This window comes from Mus pahari, chromosome 8, assembly GCF_900095145.1.
Source record: "Mus pahari chromosome 8, PAHARI_EIJ_v1.1, whole genome shotgun sequence".
Taxonomy (NCBI): Eukaryota; Metazoa; Chordata; class Mammalia; order Rodentia; family Muridae; genus Mus; species Mus pahari.
Window position 1 is genome coordinate 22,410,332 of NC_034597.1, and position 21,230 is coordinate 22,431,561.

Genomic DNA, 21,230 nt, shown 5'->3' on the forward strand with positions numbered 1-21,230 from the left:
GGTGGCTCATAACCATCCATAACAAGATCTGACTCCCTCTTCTGGAGTGTCTGAAGACAGCTACAGTGTACTTACATATAATAAATAAATAAATAAAAAGATTTAAAAAAAAAAAAGAAAGGAGCTATAGCAAGATACAAGCTGGCATTTACTGTTTCCGATAACAGGCTGAGGACTCTTCAACTTTTGTTTTCTTCTTCTCAAGACAGGGTTTCTCTGTTTAGCCCTGGCTGTCCTGGAACTTGGCTGTCACTAGACCAAATTGACCTCAACCTCCAAGGTCCACCAGCCTCTCCCTCCCAAGTGCTGGGATTAAAGGCATGGGCCACCACACCCTCAAGTACTCCTAAAACTGGAAGTATAGCCACATGATTGAGAATTATACAACTTGTTAGACAGAAATAAATGTAAAGTGTCTGAGGTTTAATTCACACTCCAGATGGCACACCTATTAGGTGTGGTATATTTCTTTTCCTGGTGGTATTGACTATTACTGATAACCAACAGTGTACTGAACTTGGTGAAGTCTGAACAGCTAAGACTCTTTTTGTTTGTTTGTTTTGGTTTTTGTTTTTCGAGACAGGGTTTCTCAGTGTAGCCCTGGCTGTCCTGGAACTCACTCTGTAGACCAGGCTGGCCTTGAACTCAGAAATCCACCTGCCTCTCCCAAGTGCTGGGATTAAAGGCGTGTGCCACCACACCCAGCCAGCTAAGACTCTTTACACTGAGTTGATCCTAACATTAGCAGACAAACTCAAAATAGGGAAAAGTTGCTAGAAAGAAAATAAGAGACGATTTTTTCAAGACAGGGTCTCATCCTAGTCCATCCCAGCCTTGAGTTACTGATCCTCTTGCCTCTGCCTCTACTGTGCTCCACACCCATCTAGAAGTGTTTGTGACAGGGATGATTAACTTGATGTTACCCTGTCTGTGGCCTTTAAGCACCAGCTTCTTTTTTTTTTTTTTTTTTAATTTATTTATTTATTACATGTAAGTACACTGTAGCTGTCTTCAGACACTCCAGAAGAGGGCGTCAGATCTTGTTACGGATGGTTATGAGCCACCATGTGGTTGCTGGGATTTGAACTCTGGACCTTCGGAAGAGCAGTCGGTGCTCTTACCCACTGAGCCATCTCACCAGCCCCCACCAGCTTCTTCATATTTTAAACAGAGATCCACCTGCCTCTGCCTCCCAACTACTGGGATTAAAGGCATGCGCCACCATGCCTGGCTGAAAATTACTTTTTCTTTAAAATGCAAGTCACTTTCTTGTTTGAAAGCATAGATGTTCTTTTTTTACTAGTGATTCAAACTCACACTTATACTGGGGTCCAACTGCCCAGTTGCCTTTAGTAGACTGCCTGATTTGACCAGACTGTATGTTAGCTTTCTTGCTTGTGTGCAGACTGCACTAGCAAAACAGTATGTAGTCACTAAGGGAAAAAAAACGCACACAGACAACAAAAGCTTACAAATTGGAAAAGGACAGAAAGATGACCTGTGTAGTTACCCTAGTTAAGGTGATCTTGAAAAGGAGATCTTTTACTGCCACGGTTTCATTGGAATTCTGTAAAAAAAAAAAAAAAAAAAACAAACAAAAAACAAACAAACAAAACAAGGCTGGGACTAGAGAGATACTATTCTGCTCAGTGGCTAAGAACTCTTTCTGCTCTTCCAAAAAAAAACCAAGCTTAATTCCCAACATTCACACGAGGTAGTTCACAACCTTCCCATCCAGAGCTTCTGTCCTCCACATGTATCTGCTCTCTCTCACACATGCTCAAATGGACACAGCCACATACATACATACAATTAATCTTTTTTCCTTTAAAGGGCTTCACAAATAATCCAGACTGCACTGCAAAACATCTCGGTTGATTTTTAAATAGCTTATGAAATGTCTTGTGAGTGAGACACTGTGTGAGTTTTAGGAAGACAGTATCCAATAGTGACTTTGGATATAGTCAAGTAGAGAGTAGAACTATGAAAATTCTTTGTAAAGGCAATTTTTAAACTAATAAACAGTTGCTAAAGGATTAGTATTCAGAAAAGAATGAATGCATGTGGGTGTTTTGCCAGCATGTATATATGTACACCGTATGTGTTGAGTGTCCACAAAGGTCAGAAGATGCTGTTGGGAGGTAGAAATGTTTGTCAGCTGTCGCATGGGTCCTGGGAGTCCCTTGAAAGAGTATGATCTTAATGGAGCTAAGGAAGCAGAGGCAGGGATTTCCTTGAGTTTAAGGCCAGCCCAGGGAAGAGTGAGACTTATAAAAACACAAAATGGCTGAAATCAACACTGAAAATTCATATTTACTTTATTATTTATGAAGATTGGTTTCTGATGTATCTTCCAGCCTTCTCTGATACTGTCTTTCTGAAGCTTTTCTACGGTAGACATCATCTGTATCAAACAAAAGTGTTGCTTAGATTTTTAAGAAACAGGGTTTTTTAAAAAATATTTTTATGTTATATGCATTGTTATTTTGACTGTGGGTAGGTGGGTGGGTGTGGGACCCCCTGGAGCTGGAGTTACAGACAGTTGTGAGCTGCCATGTGGGTCCTGGGAATTCAACCTGGATCCAGTGCACTTAACTGCTGAGCCATCTCACCAGCCCTGAAACTGAGGAATTTAAAAATAGAGACTGGGGATCAGTGGCAGAGTGCTTGCCTAGCATAGGGAAGGCCCCAAGTGCCATCTTCCACACTGACACTAACAGTGAGAAAGCTTTACGTTGAGTCTGAGATAACGACAGGGTAAACATCGATGTCTTCAGGAGAGACCTGTGTCCCAGAATCATGTTCTGGTATCTTTCTGTTCTCAAAGATTTCCTTTGCCCCAGGCTCTCTGCTGCTCCCTTTCCTAAACCCAAAACCTGAGTAAGGAGAGAAGTCATGTTCCTTGTTCTCAGCAGCTGTCCTTCCAAACTACTCATTTTCTGCCCTCATGTATAAAAGAGAACATCTTCCTTCCTTTAAAAAAACCAAACCCTCTTCTTTCAGGGTTCATTTGATGGTCATCCTCTCAGGGATTTTACCACTGGCTGCCAGCTCGGGTTTCTTGCCTGTGATGGTTTCTGTGCCTTTTTTGCCACCCACAGTCTTGGGGGTGAAGTGCCAACCCCTTGGGCTCCCTTATGTCTCCAGTTAGGAAGAATGCTGCTCTGATGACAATTGCTTTTCCAGTCCTGGCTTTCCTGGCCTTGGAGTTCACTCCCTTCCTCTGGCCCTTTGGCTTTTCTCTTCCCTCTCTTCCTGCCAAACCAGCTGAAGAAGTTACTTCACACTCTATTCATTCACTACCTTAACTCCTTGGCCCCCCTCTTGCTCCAACTGCCTCACTTCTCAACCCATGCTGCCCGAGGCAACTCTAACTGGCTCTATTAACATGGCAGCAAGAGTTTCCTCAGCCCTGAATGACAACACTCCCTTCCTTCATAGAGAAAGGCCACTGTAAAGAACTCTTAATTTTTATGGTTGATCCCTGCGGGCACTGGGGCTTGTGAAGGTGGAGTCTCCCAGTCCCCCACAGCCTACCCCCACCCACACACACTTTTTCTCAGCAGACTGAATCCAAGAATTCCTGCATGCTGAAACAAGTGCTGTACCAAGTGAGCAACAGCCCCAGCTCCAACCCCGCCTTTCTCATCAGCATTTGCATATCCTTCAGTCTCTCCTAAGGCAAGTGGTTACCTCCCGGTTCACAGTCACTTTTCCTCATCTCTTGTGATGGTTTGTATGTGCTTGGCTCAGAGAGTGGCCCTATTAGGATTCGTGGCCTTGTTGGAGTAGGTGAGTCACTGTAGATGTGGGCTTAAGACACTCACCCTAGCTGCCTGGAAGTCAGTCTTCTACTAGCAGCCTTCAGGTGAAGATGTAAAACTCTCAGCTTCCCCTGCACCATGCCTGCCTGGATGCTGTCATGTTCTCACCTTGATAATGAACTGAACCTCTGAACCTGTAAGCCAGCCCAATTAAATGTCCTTTATAAGACTTGCCTTGATAATGATTGTTTACAGCAGTAAAACCCTAAGACACCTGTCTTTAAGAATAACCTTCCTGGTGTTCCTTCTGACCACTCTTAAGTCACCTTAAACATGCTGATGTTTCCATTACAGTTTAGCTGACTGGCCTGTAAACCTAGATGCCTGGCCCAAACTGTCCTCCTGAACTTGAATTTCATCATGTCCTACCTTGCACCCAGGATCACCCTGCCCATGTTCCTTTTAAAAAAATAAAAATAAAAAATAAAAAGATGGGGGCTCTTTTGGTGCATCTGAAGACAGCTACAGTGTACTTACATATAACATTTAGTACTATTTATATGAGTACACACACTAGAAGAGGGCATCAGATCCCATTACAGATGGTTATGAGCCACCATGGGTTGTTGGGAATTGAACTCAGGACCTCTAGAAGAGCAGTTAGTTCTCCTAACTGCTGAGCCATCTCTCCAGCCCCCTGCCTATGTTCTGCATCTTCAGTGGAAGTACCCGCCCTACCCTTCTGTTCCTTGAGAAACTCCCATGCCCCATCTCAATTACCAGACTTATCAGCACCACCTCTAAGCTGTCTCAGGTCTACCCACTTCTTGGCATTCCTTTGCTAGACTAGGCCATCATCTCCAGTCTGGCCAACCACACAGTGCCTATGTCTCTATCAAAATCAATAGGCTAAATGCTTTCCCCAAAGGCCTTCCCCACACCATCTGATCCAATGAAGTGCCCATCTAGGATTCTTAGACTACTCACAACCCTCATGGCATGCTTAACGGTGGGGGTAGGGGGTTAAAATGGAGCTTGGGACCATGTGAGGCAATTATTCTCCCACCAAACTACACCATGAGCTCTTCTGAAACTTGCCTTCTTCGCTAGATAGTCTCATAGTTATTAAACATTAAGTGGAGGCCCATGCCTGTAAACCCAGAGGATGACTCTAAGTTTTGAAGATTCAAGGCCAGCATAGTCGGGCTCTGTATCAAAGTATAGAAAGAGAAATCAGGGGCTGGAGAGATGGCTCAGTGGTTAGGAGCTCTGACTGCTCTTCCAAAGGTCCTGAGTTTAATTCCCAGCAACCACATGGTGGCTCACAACCATCTGTAATGGGTTCCGACACTCTTCTGGTGTGTCTGAAGACAACTATAGTGTACTCAAATCTTGAAAAAGAAAGAAAGAAAAAGAAACAAAGAAAAAGAAAGAAAGAAAGAAAGAAAGAAAGAAAGAAAGAAAGAAAGAAAGAAAGAAAGAAAGAAAGAGAAAGAGAGGCTTTGAAAGAACAACCTAAAAATTCTCAAATGGTAGTTACATGAGAGGCAGACAAAGGGCCCAAAGGTTGTGAGAGGGCCTGAAAGGAACTGGCAGTTCCAGGGGCAGTTCTCAGAAATGCCAGACATTGTTTTCACAGTTCTGGGCCAAAGACATAGCCTAAGGACAGCGAGTGACCAGTAGTAATTAGCTAGGACAGCCGGGATAACTTCATGAGTTTGGCTAAACCTCTCAAAGGGCAAGGGACTTAACCTGAATTTCTGAGCTATATCTCTGAATTTCCCTCAGGATTGGTCCCTCTTCCACATGCGAGTAATCCTGTTCCTTAGGCCCAAAGTCACCAGCAGGGCCAAGGACAGGCTACAAAAAACTGTACAGCCTGACTAGAGGCACGTGCCCTCTCCAAATGCCGGGAGAGGAGGAGGGCTGGATGCCAATGTGAACAAAATACAAGAGCCCTAAGGGCCTCCAGCCTCGCTGCACGAGAACTGTCAAAACACTGTTGTTCCCAACGCCTAACGTGAAAAGAGCTCTGCAACTGAATGGATCGCATACCCACGGGAGAAACTGAGGCTGCTGCACCCTCACTTACAGAAGGTCTCCTGGCCCACGCGCACTTTAATCATGATCCACTCCATCGCTCCTCCCAGGACAAAAAAGAAGGGCAGGAATCTGTAGATGCCGAATCGCTGCTTGCCGGGCACTCGCTGAAGAGCTCGCCTCACCTGGGCCCTGAAGAACATGACCGAGGCCTCCCAGTGGGGTACGGTCGGAACCAGGCAGCCTGGTGTTCCCGGAGGCAGTACAAGTACCCCCGCGTGTCCGCGGAGTCCCGTGGACTGAGCACCAAGACTCGACTGCAGCGCCACAGCCCGGCCGCAGGAGTTAGGTCGCGGAAGCCGACAGACCCAGAGCCTGGTCGGCTCCGCCAATCAGAATGTGGCGGGACTCTCAGACTCTCCAATCAGAGTCCTGTTTGGGCGCGCGTGCTCTGTGCGGCTGAGCCGATCTGAAGAAGCCTGCGCACGCGCCTAGATTCGGAGACGGTGAACCTTCGGGGGGCGGGGTCTCCAACGTGGCGTGGCGGCCCCGCCCTCGACCTGCTCTCAGCTGCTGAAGCTCAAGAGTTTACTGCCGCGCCCCCTACTCTGCCATCGCCATCTTTTTTTGTAATACCCTGACCCAGGTGACGACCCTTTGTGAAGGAAATCAGCTAAAATGCAGTTTCGTGACACTCCTTCCTTTTATTTCTGGGATGTGACTGATTGGACTTGGCTTCTAAAACAAACAAAATTCGATATGCATTTTCGAAAACTGAACTTTATCATCACAACAAAAAGTATAACTGTCTATAACAAACATGCTAAAATAATATAAACCTATGATAAGTGGGAAATTACCGTTATTCTGGTAACTTGTAGTGTTTTTTATGCCTCACAACCAATAGTTGCAGAAGGACATCAAGATAAAGAGTGACTTTGCTGTCAAACCACAACCCTATCGGCACCCTTATAAAATGTGCCTTTCTATGATGCTGTGAGAATTGACAATCTAAAAGAATTAAATGGCCCCGGCAGTTGTGGCGCACGCCTTTAATCGCAGCACTTGGGAGGCAGAGGCAAGAGGATCTTTGAGTTCGAGGCCAGCCTGGTCTACAGAGTGAGTTCCAGGACTGCCAAGGCTACACAGAGAAACCCTTTCTTGAAAAAAAAAAAAAAAATTAAATGACAGATTGTGGGTGTTATGAAATATAACGAATGCAGCAAGGAGGCCTGGTGGGCCCATGCCAAGGTATGCCCCTGAGAAATTATGCCATACAACAAATCTGGTATGAAAGGGGTTTATTGGGGAAGGAGTAGAGGCAGTGAGCGAACCATGAAGGCAGAGAAAGAGGGGGTCATAAACAGCTGACTAAGTGCAGCCTGCCTTGCACCACCTCCTGGAGGTACCTACTGGAGAAGCCACACACAGCGAACCCCTGGCACTTGGTGCCATTTCTCTTGGATCTGAGGACCGAAACTTGTTAAGTGTGCATCCACTTGGAAGGAATTCACATGTGGTCAGGTCTTCACAGCCCACCTAGGTCAATGGAACTACAAGGGTCCACCCATGAGCCCACCCTTCAGCATCCATGACTACCAGTACCCAAACCAGAAGGTGACACACCGTATCCTCAGCCTAGGTACAGGCAAACTACAAATGTACACATTACACACAACCTTAAACCCAACAGCCACGTGTGCTCAGTTGGGCAGCTCACCACCAACAATGCACGTTGGGCCCAGCCTTTCCTGGTATACACCTGCAAGCTAAGAAAACAGAAGCGGATGGAATGAAAAGAATTTCATTTAGACGGCGCTTGAAAAACAAAACAAAACAAAAAAAACAGGGCAATTCAACTGGGGGCCTGCACCGGCTGGCCCATCCATTTACAGCCGCCCAAACCTGGTGGCTGCTGTGATCCTGGCCTACAGCCAGAAGTGTACGCCCAGTAGATAGGCTGTTCGTCGATCACCTGGGTTGGGTACCAGGCAATACAAAGAAAATGCTGCCTCAGCAGACGTCAGCTGCCCATCAGGCCAAGTGGTCTTCGCCAGCTTGGGACTGGTACTGAAAGCAAGTAGAGCTCTTGTCTTAGCGACCTCGGCTCCAGTGGAACGTGCAGTCAGTCAGAAACTGGGGCAGGGGCACGAGGCCCCGAAAACTGGTCTGGAAAGAATAGGACAGAAGCGCAGGGGAGGGGCAAAAAGACCCTTGGGCAAAGGAAGAGCCGTACACTCGAGCACTCTTGCTCCTCGGGCCGTCTAGGACCTAGCGGAGACCGGGGGCTTTTAAGCTCTGCGACTTTCCGCTCAAGGGAGGAAAGGTACCGCCATCGCCACCGAGATGACCAACGGGGGGCGCAGAGCCCCTGAGTCGAGATGGGGACAAGGAGGCGGGGGTCGGAGCCCGCTCCGCCCCGTCCCGGAGACCTCCCGCCCCCTGGGCCGAGTGGTGCGTCCATTGGCCGGATGGGCTCCGCGCGCCTCCCCCATTGGCCGGCCGCCTTGAGAAGCACGCGGCCACGGTGGCGGGCGGGCAGTCGGAGGGCGGCGGGCAGGCGGGCCAGCGGACGGGCGGAGGGCGGCCGGGGTAGCGCGCAGGGGGCATGGCGGGTGCGGGACTGCGGGCGACAGCTAGGCGCTGGCTGCTGTGCAGAGGCCACGGCGGACCGCGGGCCGCCTCGTCCTCACCCTCCTGCCCTGGCTGCGGCCCGCCGGGTCCCGGAGCCCACTGCCCCAGCACCCCGCGCTCGGCGCCCGCAGACGGCGCGGACCTCAGCGCGCACTTATGGGCTCGTTACCAGGACATGCGGAGGCTGGTGCACGGTGGGTGACGCCGGGTGGGCAGTGAGCCGTAGGTCGTCAGACGAACGGTGCCCAACAGACGGCCAGGGCACCGTCCGGGGTGAAGGACGCTTGGTGGGGGCTCTCCGGGGTCCCAAAACTTGAGGTCCAAATGGCGTTTAGAAAAGGCTCCATCGGGTTGTTAGGGGGTGCCTCTGCAGGACAACGCTACTCCTGGGGCGAGTGGGGCTTTTTTGTTTTCTGGCCGCAGGAGCTTGGAATGCCTGGAGCGGTCGCTGCGCACGCGGCCCCTCTGGTCTTGCTCCTGGGTCCAATCTGCGGGCTGTAGCGGTAGAACCCCTCGTTCTCCTCTGGCCCTTAGTTGCAGTGTGTGGACAAAGACTGAGCCGTGCTCACAGATGGCACGACGTAAGGTGACACCAGCCGGACATTGCAGGCACCTCTTGGCTTGCCTCTGGCGGTCTACTGCACTCTAAACACTCGGAGGAACAGAAAAGTTACTGTAGCCCCCCTGCAACCCCGCGGGAGTTGCTGTAGCCTCAGCTAGAACTGCACAAGGCACTTAACCCTCTCCTAATCATTCCCTTGGAATGGGCTGATGCGGCTGGAGATCTGAGCGCCGAACCTCTGTCCATTGGTCTGGGTGGGTCTGGTGGGGCCCTGCCTCTGCCTCCGATAGATGTGGTCTGGGCTGTGGCCCCTATCACTGCCCAGCAGGGTGACCCTCGGCTTCACACCCTCTGAAGACCCTCAGTGCTCTGTCCCAGAATTGCGTTGATGACTCAGAAAGAACGAGACCAAGCAGGAGCCTGGGGAGCTTCTGCAGGAAGCCCCAGGGGGTGATGTGGCTTGCATTGTCTGATAAGACAGAGTAGCCCTGACAGGGAGGTTCCAGCTGTGACTGGACTAGGGTTTCCACTCCAGCTGTGAGGAGAGCTGGACGCTGGCCAGAGTTCACCTCTTGACACCCTGCTGCAGTCAGATTACTTGAGACCTCTCCAGAATCGTTGCTCTTAAGGATTGGGACTATTGCAGGGTGACCAGGATTATTTAAGAAGTCAATGTTCTGCACCTAGAATAGTCCCTCTGAGTGGCCTGAGGAGCCTACCTTGGAGGTTTGGGGGTGGGAGGCGCCACTGAGAACACCCTTCTGGCCTCTTCCTTATCTTCAGCCCCTTACACGCTCTGTGAGTTCTTGTGTGCAGGGTCACTTCCACTGCCATGCCAGGGTGAGCTAGCTTCATGCCTCTGACCCCTGACGCCCGCCCCCCTCAGGCTAGGTTTTAGGGCCAGGGCTAGTAGCCCTTCAGAGAGCAGTGGAGAAGGGCCGTCACCTAAACTGCCTGGCCTCATGGGACGAGAAGGCTAGGCAAAGAAGAGTGATGAAAGCAGGCGGAGTGGTCTGAATGTGCATCTCATTAGGTGCTGGGTACTGGGGGGGTTTGATTGGGTACCTTTGCCAAGCTTAGTTCTTTTCTGGGCACCGGAGGTGGCAGTGTGACTTCTTCATGGGATTGGAGGAGGGAAGGAGATGAGTTTTAAGACTCACAAGTGGTAACTACCAGAGCCGTAGAACCCGAAGAGAGGAGGTCAGGGGCTTGAGAGTAAAATCATAAACCGCAGACCGCCTCTGGTCATGACTTACCCCACGCCCCAAAGCTATGATTTCCTTGGTCCAGAAATGGGGTAAGTAAGCAGGCACTGTGGGCTTCTTGCCCATCCTACTTGTTCCCAGGAGGGTTTATATCCCCCTGAGAAGACCCTTAAAAGCAGAGGCAAGACGTAGTCAGAACTCTGCTTGGACCCACAAAGGCCATGCCTGTGCTTCCTGACCCAGGGGTACTCTGGACACAGGCAACTCGTAAACAAAGTTGACATCCAGGAGTGGAGGTGGAACTATTCAGCTATGTGGGTGGCTGAGGCCCAGGGTCCTGGTGACAGAGAGGAAGGGGTGTCTCTGAGGCTGTTCTTTAGAGAGAGCACATACATTCCTGTGAAGATCCACACTTGGGAATCTTCAGAAGAGCTGCTCTGTACTAGCTGGCTGAGGCCACCAGAGGAACCAGCCACACCTGTTCCCGCACCTACACCCTGTACTTGACACTAAAGGAAATGGGGGCGGAGCCCTGTGTTCCAGAGGGGCCTCTGAGGCAACAGCCCAGCACGTAGAGGAGGTGTCTGCACAGAGCAGCAGCCGCTAGACGTGCTGTGGAGCCAGAGAGTTTTGCTTTGTGATCAGGATTCGTGTGGCTGACAGCTTCCCTGGAGACTTGGACATCAAGTGCCTCCTCCTGCCTCTTCCCTTTCTTCTGCTCTAGAAGTAACCCAGGGCATGGCTTCTCGCTCAGGCACGTCTGACCCTGCATATTGCATAGGTTCAGAGCAGAAATACGGCACGAAGTAGGTTGGTTCCGACTTTATTCCCTTAGCCCGGGGCTAAGTTAAACGTTCTTGAATTCACAGACGTGCAAGGGAGGACCTGACCCTGCCTGACTCACCTCCCCATCACATCATGTCCTCCTTCTCCGTCCACTTTACCCACTCTCCAGATGGGAAGACAAAGCAGACGGGCCTAGGGCCCCAGAACCTTCTTGGCATAGTACAGGGCTTAGCTTCCCTCTGTGAATCTTTTTGAAGCTTTTGTGACGATCACTAGAAGAGAGCTGGCTTGTGTCCCCAAAACCCCCGACATCTTCCGTCCCGACTGTGGTAATTAGCAATGTTCCCTGGCTGAAACCCGGGAATGTCATTATGTGGTCTGGCAAGCAGTTGAAATCCGATTAGAGGGGCCTTACTCTCCCGGGCTATGGCAGGTGTGCCAAGTTGGCAGCCCCATGGGTTCTCTGCCCCTGTAATGTTCCTGGGCCTCATCCCCAGCCCTTGGTAAAGTGGAAAAGCAGCATTCATGGCCTCGGCCTCCAGTCGGGTCAGAAGAGAGCAAGTACCCTATGGGAGGAGTCCTCAGTCCCCACATGTCGCTGCCCTCGGCAGATGACCTCAAGGAAGTGGTGAGGCCAGCGGACGGGGTTTGAGCGTGGGTATGACTTCTGAGGACTGCTGCCAGGGGTCCCACATGCCCATGTCTGGTAGGACTTAGTAACCAGCCTGGGAGAGACCCGGGTCCAGAATCCATGGTGCACTGCAGGTGATTAACAGAAAGGGGAGGCCTGAGACTCTGACCCAGTCCCCAGAGGAAGCAGGCTAGCCCGTTGCCAATTCTGCCTAACCTTGGCCGGTTCCTTCTCTGGTCTCTACTACAATGGCTAAGATGTCTTGTGGGGCGCATGGGGGCAGGTAGCCACAAGCACTTGGGCCATTTGCCATAACTGAGACAATGGTGATGGTCCTGCCTTCTTGGTTCTCCTTCCCTGTAGACCTTCTGCCCCCCGAGGTCTGCAGCCTGCTAAACCCCGCAGCTATTTATGCCAACAATGAGATCAGCCTGAGTGACGTCGAAGTCTATGGCTTTGACTACGACTACACGCTGGCCCAGTATGCAGATGCGCTGCACCCTGAGATCTTCAATGCTGCCCGGGACATCTTGATAGAGCACTACAAGGTGAGACCAACAGGATGGAGTGTGACCTCTGCCCCAGACTGAGTCCTGGCGTTTCCCTGGTATCCTGGGCTGGGGGCTGGCACTGCTACTGGCTTTTTGCCCAACAGTATCCTGAGGGGATTCGGAAGTATGACTATGACCCCAGCTTTGCCATCCGTGGCCTGCACTACGACATTCAGAAGGTGAGTGGCTAGGCACTGACTGACCCCCTCCTGACTAGATGGGAACAGGGCCAGCCTCTTCAACCTCCATCTCTCCTCATCAGACCAACCCCACTTCAGTTGTAGCTTCCCCCCCTACTAGCATCTGGTGGAGTTTTTGTTGCTGAGGGTTGGGAGGTACCAGGAGATGCTGGTTCAGGGAGACACCTCCCTCACCATTGGCCCTGTCCCCCCCCCCCAGAGCCTTCTGATGAAAATTGACGCGTTTCATTATGTACAACTGGGAACGGCCTACAGGTTAGTGCTGGGTCCACCCTAATCCTGCCCTTGTCCCTATGCTATACCACTGCTTGGGCTTGGGCTTGGGCTGCGGGCACCTGTCCCTTGACTCACTCCCAACTCAGGGGCCTCCAGCCTGTGCCGGATGACGAAGTGATCGACCTGTACGGGGGCACCCAGCACATCCCACTGTACCAGATGAGTGGCTTCTATGGCAAGGTAACCCGCACCACCTTGCCGTTGCCCGAAGCACCCAGACCAGGGATTTTGATCTCCCGGTCTCTAGTCGTTGGCATGGTGGCTGAGAGTTGACTCCCTCCCCAGGGCCCGTCTATCAAGCAGTTCATGGACATCTTCTCACTCCCAGAGATGGCTCTGCTGTCCTGTGTGGTGGACTACTTTCTGGGCCACGGCCTGGAGTTTGACCAAGTACACCTCTACAAGGATGTGACGGTGAGAGGATGTGGGGACTGTCCCTTAGATGAGACGACGTCTGTCTGCGACACGGTAGGCCTTCCTCTCTAGCATATCCCCACCATCCATCCCCTTGTCCCCTCCAGGACGCTATCCGGGATGTTCACGTGAAGGGCCTCATGTACCAGTGGATTGAGCAAGACATGGGTAAGGGTGGACAGTAGCCGTTACCGTGGCCTGCCTGAGCAGAGGTCACAGACCTGGCCCTTGCACACCCGTCTTCCCTTTCAGAGAAGTACATCCTGAGGGGAGATGAGACTTTTGCCGTGCTGAGCCGCCTGGTGGCCCACGGGAAGCAGCTGTTCCTCATTACCAACAGTCCCTTCAGCTTTGTGTGAGTCTGGGCCCACGCTAGGAGGATATGCAGGGAGCTGGGAGTTGGTCAGCACAGTGCTGCTCCCAGACCTCCTATAGCCAGTGCCACCTCCACACAGGGACAAAGGTATGCGGCACATGGTAGGTCCCGACTGGCGCCAACTCTTCGACGTGGTCATTGTCCAGGCAGACAAACCCAACTTTTTCACTGACCGGCGCAAGTATGGATGTAGCAGGGCATATGGGCTTGTGGGAGGAAGATGGGGGCACCACGCCAAGGAAAAGACACGGGCACAAAACCCAGGGGGCCTTGACTAAGTACTCTGTGTGCTTAGATAAAGATACCCCCTTGCTGGTCAGGGTCCTAGTTGAGCGGATGGGCCTTTCCAGGGATAAGGAGGGAGTTACCTAGCCTGGCTCTGTCTCCGACTGCAAATCGGGTCCTTTGCTCTTCACGCAGGCCTTTTCGCAAGCTTGACGAGAAGGGCTCCCTCCACTGGGACCGTATCACTCGCCTAGAGAAGGGCAAGATCTATCGGCAGGTAAGGACGGTGCCTGGTGGTCAGCCCTGGACTGGACAGGGACGCCTCCCAGCCTTGACCAGGCTTGCACAATGGGACTAGAGCCCACGGCACCAGGGCACTGTGTGGCTAGAGCCCATGGCACCAGGGCAGGTCTGTTAGGAAGGAAGCTAGATAGCAGGGGATATACTGATACTAAGCGATAGCGTGGCCTTTTGGTCACGTGCCTGCACAGTGGCCTAGGAGCCCTGGCCTCATCTCCTAGGTCCTGCTTTCCTCTAGTGTCCTTTATACCATGAACAGTTGTCACTGAATGCTGCTACAGGCAAAACCAACCTGGCTGAAACCCTGCGGTGGGCCTGTCGAGACAGTTTATGAATTGAGGCACACACATACACACACATTTTCTGTGTAGCTAGGAAGAGAGGCCAGATTTGGGGCACCGGAGATGCCACAGGTCAGCTGACAGGCACATTGCCACTCCTGTCCTGCTCAGCATCCCACACTGCTGCGCCCTGATCTCGAGCCCACAGCTCTGAGGGCAATGCCCTCATCTTAGCATCCAACTGTGGCGGCCCTCTTTGGGGGGAGGTGACTTCTTCCTTGACGGCTCTCAGGCCCGACACTGTGTATTAGGTCCCATTTGGTTCTCAGTTCCCTTTCCCTATGTCTTTATCTTTCTTCCCCCCCTCCTCAGCTGCCCCTTGAGATGTTTGACCTAGGGGCCATGTCCCCCAAAGCCTTTCTGCTGCCCCCTCTCATCTGTCTTCTCTTCAGCTGATACCCTTGCTTCTCAGTTCAGTTCTTCCACGCCCGCCCGCCCGCTGCCCGCCCGCTGCCCGCCCGCAGCACCAGTTCCCATCTCTGTGAGGCTCGCTGAGTGCTCATCCCCACCCTGGAGTGTGGCGCCTCTGGTAGCTGCTGTCCTTCCAAACTCTGACCCCCTCTGCCCCACCCCCACCCATGCCCAAGCTTCCTCAGTTATGTCTGTGCCTCCACATTTTCATCTTTTCCTGGCTTTGGAGCAGGAAGAACACATGGCCTGCCAGTAATCTCTACAAGTTGTCCCGCAGGGTCCCTTGGGTAGAGATTTATGGGAACTTAAGGTCCCTTTGCTGCAGGGTCTGGGGTCCTCCCTAGGGTTTGTTTCTCACAGACAGGGACTAAAGCCCTTGCCTGGGAAGGTGAAAGGCCACTGTAAGCAGCCCTTGGGCCAGTCCACCCTTACAAGAGGTGTTTCTGCCGCAGGCGAGACCCCACCCCCTTCCTATTGGAAGGGGGAAGCTTAAGGGCCACAGAGCAGAGAGGCCACGGGAAAGGGCAGCCCAGCATCCGGCTGGCTCGAGCTGCCTCGGGAGAGTTGGGAGGACTGGTGAAGGACAAAGCCTGGCTCCCACCGCCATTCCGGAGCACAGTTGGCTCAGCAGTGTCCCCACTCTGCTCCCCAGGGAAACCTGTTTGATTTTCTTCGTCTGACGGAATGGCGAGGGCCGCGTGTGCTCTACTTCGGTGACCACCTTTACAGTGACCTGGCGGTGAGGGGCTCGGCTCGGCTCTGTGGACTTTTACCCAGGGAGGGAAGGGAGCCCTCGCAGCTGGTGCTGAGGCCCACCTCCCATCCTTCAACACCCCCCCCCCCAGGATCTCATGCTGCGGCACGGCTGGCGCACGGGAGCCATCATCCCTGAGCTGGAGCGCGAGATCCGCATCATCAACACGGAGCAGTACATGCACTCGCTGACCTGGCAGCAGGCTCTCACTGGGCTGCTGGAGCGCATGCAGGTGGGCGGAGGGGGAAGCTGCTGGATCAGAACCGCCTCTGCCACAGTGCAGCGGCTGCTCCTCCGCTGCTCCTCCGCTGCTCCTCCGTATGTGCTCACCACCTCTCCCCCCACCCCACCCCCACCGTGTCTCCCCAGACCTATCAGGATGCAGAGTCACGGCAGGTGCTGGCTACCTGGATGAAGGAGCGGCAAGAACTGAGGTGAGCAGAGAGCCCGCCCCAGCCTCTTCAGTCTGCACGCTGGCTGGCAGACTGACTGGCATGCATCGCGTTTCTCTCCCTAGATGCATCACAAAGGCCCTGTTCAACGCTCAGTTCGGGAGCATCTTCCGCACCTTCCACAACCCTACCTACTTCTCCCGGCGCCTCGTGCGCTTCTCCGACCTCTACATGGCCTCTCTCAGCTGCCTGCTCAACTACCGCGTAGACTTCACCTTCTACCCGCGCCGCACACCCCTGCAGCACGAGGCACCCCTCTGGATGGACCAGCTGTGCACCGGCTGCATGAAGACACCCTTTCTTGGTGACATGGCCCACATCCGCTAAGGGCACTTTTATTGTCCTGGACAGACCATTGGCCCCCTCAGCCACCCTGATAGGCAATAAAAGTGGTCTGTGTCGTCCCAGAGCCTCGGCTTCATTCCAGCTTGTCATTTGACCTTGAGGACCCTCTGGGTGTCGGGGAAGTCCTCCTCCAGGACTGAATCCTGCAGAAAGGGAGGCAGGATGCAGCTAAGCAAGGCTAGGCCCAGGGCCAGTCCTCACTGACCCCCGCCAGCCAGCACACTTCGTACCCCACACTCACATCAAAGGGTTCACAAAAGATGTCACTGCTGCCAAAAACAGGGTTGGGGACAGAAACCAGGGTTGGGCTGGTCGCTTCTTGCCATGGGGAGAAGTCATCATCTGCGTTATCTTCTGCCTGTAAGAGGAGTATTGACTAGTAAGCCTGCCCCGCCCCACCCCACCCCCCAACAAGACACAAGGACGGGCCACCCGCCTACCTCCTCGACCACTCTTTACCTGGAAGGCAGAGAAGCTGAAACCTGGAGGCTTGCCTCGGGCACGCAGGTAGAGAGCTCCCGCTACCAGCCCCAGCAGTGTTCCAGAAGTCACCACAACCCCCAAGCTTAACGCCACAGGGGGAGGCTCAGATCCCAGCACCGCCCTCTGTAAGGAGAAAGGCGAAGTCGAGGACCCGGGCCAGAGACGCTCCTGCCTCCCCGCTTGAGGCCGTGTCTTCCCCTCCCCCATACTCACAGTCTGGGGGGGCATGAGCAGGGGGCTGGCCAGAGCGTGAATGATGCCGTTAAAAGCCATGATGTCCCATGCGATAACGTGGCTGACCACGACTGCCCCCGGGGCCTATGGAGAAACTGCAGTCAGGCCCTGCGTTCCGGTAAGCGAGGGCTGAGTCAGTAGCGTTTCAGTTGAGGCAGACTCACCAGAGGAACCCCAGAAGTGTTGTCACGGCCCGTGTCACCTATGAAGAGGCTAAGACCTGAGTGGGCAGGAAGCAATGTTCCCCGACTGGCGTTGACACTCAGAAAGGTGGCGTTAGAAGCGTGGAGTTCTAGATCTGGACCACTCAGCGTCTATGAGCAGAGCAAGACCTGTTGGGTTGGGCCGCCTGGAGAGAAGCAAACTGCCCAAGGCCCCTGCCATTACCATGTTGTCCTCAAAGCCTTCGTTGACAGGAACGAAGAGTGTCTTGTAGGTGAGCTCATCCTCCAGGAAATCCATAAATTCAAGACCTCTCTGGGTGGCATTGGCATAGCCCAGCAGCATCTGGGGATGAGGAGATGGGGCTGTGGGTAAGCTCTCTCTAAGGATCCCAACCACTTGCATTTCCGCTTCTGAGGCTGGGCCCCTGCACACCCCGTAGAAGGTGGAGAAGTTGGCGGTGGCGGCCAAGACATCAAGCAGTTTCCCGTTGCACGTGCTGATCCCGTCACCCACGAAGCCGGCCCGACACTGGCAGGCCACGTCTGCAGGAAAGGCGGGTCAGTGGTTCACAGAGGCTTATTAAGGGGTCCAGGGGCCAAGGGTAGGCAGAGATCAGCGGGAGGGACATACCTTGCACGCGGTAACAGTAAGCATCCCAGCGCTCCGAGAGGTTCTTACGGACGCCAAGGCTAATTACACCTACACGGTTATTACCACAGTCGGCCGCTGGGGTGACGACAGGGTGGGCAGCAGAGCCGTTGGCCAACCAGCCCACAAAGCAGACATGAAAACCTAGCTGTAAAGGCAGGAGAGGCTGAGACCCAAGCCCAACTCAGCGGGCTTCCGCAGGCTCAGCTCCTAACCCCCGAGACCTGAGCACCTGCTGGGCGGCAGAGAGTTGAGGGAGCGAAGCAAGGACGGCTCCCTGGCCCTCACAGGCTTCCGTGGCCTCTGAGAAGGTCAGACCATAAGGGCCACTGGTGGCCTGGATGTGAAAGACACCAGCCTGTTTTTCTGCAGAAAGAAAGGGGTTGTGTGATTAATAAATACCACAGTAGCCGGGGATAACGCAGTGGGGTCAGGGCAGGGTTAGCAAGCACACCCTGGAAATGTAGGTCAGTGCACAAAGCGTCTAGGTGGCAAGGTGATGACTGTCCCAAGCATCGGTCCACAGGGGGTTCAAGCTCCTCTAGACACTGCAGCCCATCACCCACGTAGCCTATGTGGCATTCACAGCGCCGTGTGTTCTGTGGGCAGAGAGTGTGGATGTCTCACAGAGGCTGGGAGGGTGGGGCTTCTGCACACAGGCTGCTTGGCTCCCCCCCACTGCTTACCGGACCGGTGTTGAGGCAGTCAGCGTGCTCGCTGCAACCTCCACGGTGGCCATCCAAGCAGGGGTCCCGAGCTCGGCAGCTCCAACCGTCACCCTCATAGTCAGGCAGGCAGGTACAGGTGACCACTGTCCCCACCTGGCTGCAGTTGGCATGCTTACTGCAGCCACCATGCCCCTTCTGGCACAGGTCTGCCACTGGGGGGCAAGGAAGAAGTGGTTGAGCCAGGTCCTAGGGTGGGTCCAGGGCATCCTACCTGCCAGTCACGGCTTACCTGTGCACACACGGCCATCCCCTTCGTAGCCCAGGCTGCACTCACAGCTGTTGCCCAGACGGCACACGGCCTGGGGTGCACATGGTGGGGTGCACACAGGCTGCAACTCTGTCCCAGGACCCATCCCATATGATCAGGTCAGTAGCTGTGTCTCCCAGCCACCCTTGGGGCCTCCACCCAAGTGTGCAGCCAGGGCATGTACACACACATAGTGTCTACACATATGCTGCACAGGCACAGGTTCAAGGGCTACTCACCCAGCTGCACTTCACAGCGTGCCCCTGTCCAGCCTTCATCGCAGAAGCAGGAGCCAGAGCCCCCGAGACCTTCATCACAACGGCCATGTTGGGTACAGCGGCAAGCTGGGGAGAAGGACAAGGTGACACACGGGGCAAAGAAACTGGGGCAGGATAGAATGGGACAGGGAATAGAGAGCTTACCTTGACACTGGGGTCCAAAGGCACCTGGGGCACAGAGTTCACAGGCTGTCCCAGCAAAACCCGGGTGGCAATTACACTGCCCACTTCCGCGTATGCCATCCAGGCACACGCCATGGTCACTGCAGGGGCTTCTGGGGCCACCGGGGCAAGCTAGGGAATAGTGTAGATGTGAAATGGGACCAGACTCTCATAAGAACACACACACTTGCATCCGGCTCTGCCATCTGTGCCTATCATGCGCCAGCCAAGGCTCTCCAAGGAGTATCAGTCCACTCATGTCCCCATACCACTGAGACCACACCAAACCCAGAGAATGCCCAAACCTTCAGCATTCCACACCAGATACAAATCTTCTGTATACCTCCCCCCACTTCTTATGCATTCCCCCACCCTATGGCACCCCAATATCCTTTTTTTTTTTTTTTTTGCTCTATCTGCATGTAAACCTGCATGCCAGAAGAGGGTCCCAGTAGGTGCTTGGGTCCTCTGGAAGAGCAGCCAGTGCTCTTAACCTCTGAGCCATCTCTCCAGCCCCCAATATCCTATCTTAAGGGTGATGACTAGAGCTTTGTCTTTGGTCATCTTGGGAACTAGAGAAACTGGTCAGGTTGTCTGTAACTCTCTGGATCCTTACCGTGGCAGTTAATGCCATAGTGACCAGGGCAACAGCTGGGTTTCCAAACGGTGGTGACACAGTTGCGGTGGCAGCCCCTCCCCATGTGGTTACGGTTCCAAAAACTAGACGGTATCCAGTAAGCTCCACGCATTGGGATGGAGTGCAGTGGAGTTGTCCAGAACTTGGAGTAGTGACGCCAGCAGGTCTCAGGGCTGCCCTGGGTCAAAAGGAGTCAGGCCACAGCCTGAGCTTGATTGATGGTGCTCTGCCTCTTCCCCAACCCTCAAGTCAGCCTCCTGCCCCTCACCTGCTCCCGTGAGCCCCGAGGACAGGGCGGCTCCAGCCCACAGATGCTGCAAGTCTTCTGGAGGGGATGGAGGCCAACACTGCAGGGTCAGGTGGATGGACAGGATGGGACAGGTGGGCTGGGCCCCGCCATGCACCTGTGGCCTGTGGCCTCCCTCACCATTTGGAGTGTCTGGGGTTCAAAGCGATCACAGCGGGCACCAAGGTCAGGTGGCTCCAGCAGCTGGTCAATGCCATAAGCCAGGCCACCTTCAAAGATCAAGTGCCGTTGCACAATGCGGGCTTCGTCTTCACCTACTATGAGCTCACCCTAAAGGGGGAAGATACAGGGTTCATGGGTATTGCAGGCCCTAACCTCCCTGCTTGCTTTCCTTAACCAAGCCCTCTCCCTAGACTCACAGGCCGGGTAAGACCGCAAGAGAAAGAGATGGTGTTTCCGTGCATGGTTCGGAGTTGGCCCAGGTTGGGTAGGTCAGACGCCAAGGCCTAAATAAATGGAGATGTGACTGGAGTTGGGTATGTAGGCTACAGGGACCAAAGCTCAGGTGTGCACCCACCTCAATGTTGCGAATCATATGACCCCGCAAAATGGCTGCCAGTTTGTCACGGTGGTCCTCGTGGTAGAGCCAGTTCTTCCGATCAGGAGGCAGGGCTTGCAGGGCAGAATCTGTGGGCCACAGCATAGTGAAGGGGCGATGGGATGCATCGTGAAGCATGGGCAGGAGGCCAGCCACCTGTGGGTTCAGCAACAGTGTGACAGCTGGAGATGAGACTGGACCACAGAAAGGAGGTCCCGAGAGACCCAGGCACTGAGAACTAGCCATGCTTATCTGCAGACATTCTGGACAATCACTCCCTCATCTGCAGGTCCAAAGAGCCCCACAGAGGTCTTCAATTACAGTGAGCCGTATGTATGAACCATACTTATATGAAATATACATATACTTTTTACCTGGGATAAAGTATTATCTATAAACTAGAAACAATACGAATACGGGATCAACAGGGCTGGAGAGATGGCTCAGTGGTTAAGAGCACTGGCTCCTCTACCAGAGGACCCAGGTTCAATTCCCAGCACCCACATGGCAGCGCACACAAATTTGCCTTAGTTCTG

At 53.5% G+C, this 21,230-nt stretch overlaps 3 protein-coding genes across 4 annotated transcripts in view; 1 reads left to right on the plus strand and 2 right to left on the minus strand.

Annotated features, from left to right (window-relative positions):
* Positions 1–2,300: 2,300 nt before the first annotated feature.
* Smim4 (small integral membrane protein 4) lies at positions 2,301–6,143 on the minus strand. The gene is made up of 2 exons (XM_021202989.2): positions 5,857–6,143; positions 2,301–2,404 (listed from the first exon to the last, which is right to left on the minus strand). Exons 1-2 carry the CDS (start codon positions 6,005–6,007, stop codon positions 2,322–2,324), a joined length of 234 nt encoding a protein of 77 aa, XP_021058648.1. The 5' UTR covers positions 6,008–6,143; the 3' UTR covers positions 2,301–2,321.
* A 2,154-nt stretch (positions 6,144–8,297) lies between these two features.
* Nt5dc2 (5'-nucleotidase domain containing 2) lies at positions 8,298–16,331 on the plus strand. Its single transcript, XM_021203981.2, has 14 exons — positions 8,298–8,632; positions 11,986–12,170; positions 12,278–12,352; positions 12,573–12,628; positions 12,736–12,829; positions 12,935–13,063; positions 13,171–13,231; positions 13,316–13,418; positions 13,519–13,620; positions 13,860–13,941; positions 15,369–15,455; positions 15,562–15,702; positions 15,840–15,904; positions 15,988–16,331. The coding sequence occupies exons 1-14, from the start codon at positions 8,413–8,415 to the stop codon at positions 16,247–16,249; spliced, it is 1,662 nt and encodes a 553-aa protein (XP_021059640.1). The 5' UTR covers positions 8,298–8,412; the 3' UTR covers positions 16,250–16,331.
* The window catches only part of Stab1 (stabilin 1), a 30,149-nt gene continuing 25,147 nt past the window's right edge, over positions 16,229–21,230 (minus strand). Inside the window, exons 51-69 of one of the 2 annotated variants that reach the window (XM_021203980.2) lie at positions 20,674–20,850; positions 20,516–20,602; positions 20,277–20,426; positions 20,118–20,174; positions 19,829–20,027; positions 19,195–19,344; positions 19,012–19,116; positions 18,755–18,862; positions 18,484–18,677; positions 18,252–18,396; positions 18,030–18,163; positions 17,780–17,945; positions 17,582–17,691; positions 17,372–17,491; positions 17,149–17,298; positions 16,964–17,068; positions 16,727–16,873; positions 16,509–16,625; positions 16,229–16,410 (exon numbers count right to left, since the gene is read on the minus strand). In XM_021203980.2, the coding sequence (XP_021059639.1) occupies positions 16,354–16,410; positions 16,509–16,625; positions 16,727–16,873; positions 16,964–17,068; positions 17,149–17,298; positions 17,372–17,491; positions 17,582–17,691; positions 17,780–17,945; positions 18,030–18,163; positions 18,252–18,396; positions 18,484–18,677; positions 18,755–18,862; positions 19,012–19,116; positions 19,195–19,344; positions 19,829–20,027; positions 20,118–20,174; positions 20,277–20,426; positions 20,516–20,602; positions 20,674–20,850 (2,478 nt within the window). In that variant the 3' untranslated portion in view covers positions 16,229–16,353. The remainder of the gene's footprint in view (positions 16,411–16,508; positions 16,626–16,726; positions 16,874–16,963; positions 17,069–17,148; positions 17,299–17,371; positions 17,492–17,581; positions 17,692–17,779; positions 17,946–18,029; positions 18,164–18,251; positions 18,397–18,483; positions 18,678–18,754; positions 18,863–19,011; positions 19,117–19,194; positions 19,345–19,828; positions 20,028–20,117; positions 20,175–20,276; positions 20,427–20,515; positions 20,603–20,673; positions 20,851–21,230) is intronic. The other variant, XM_029541455.1, reaches the window with a different exon arrangement.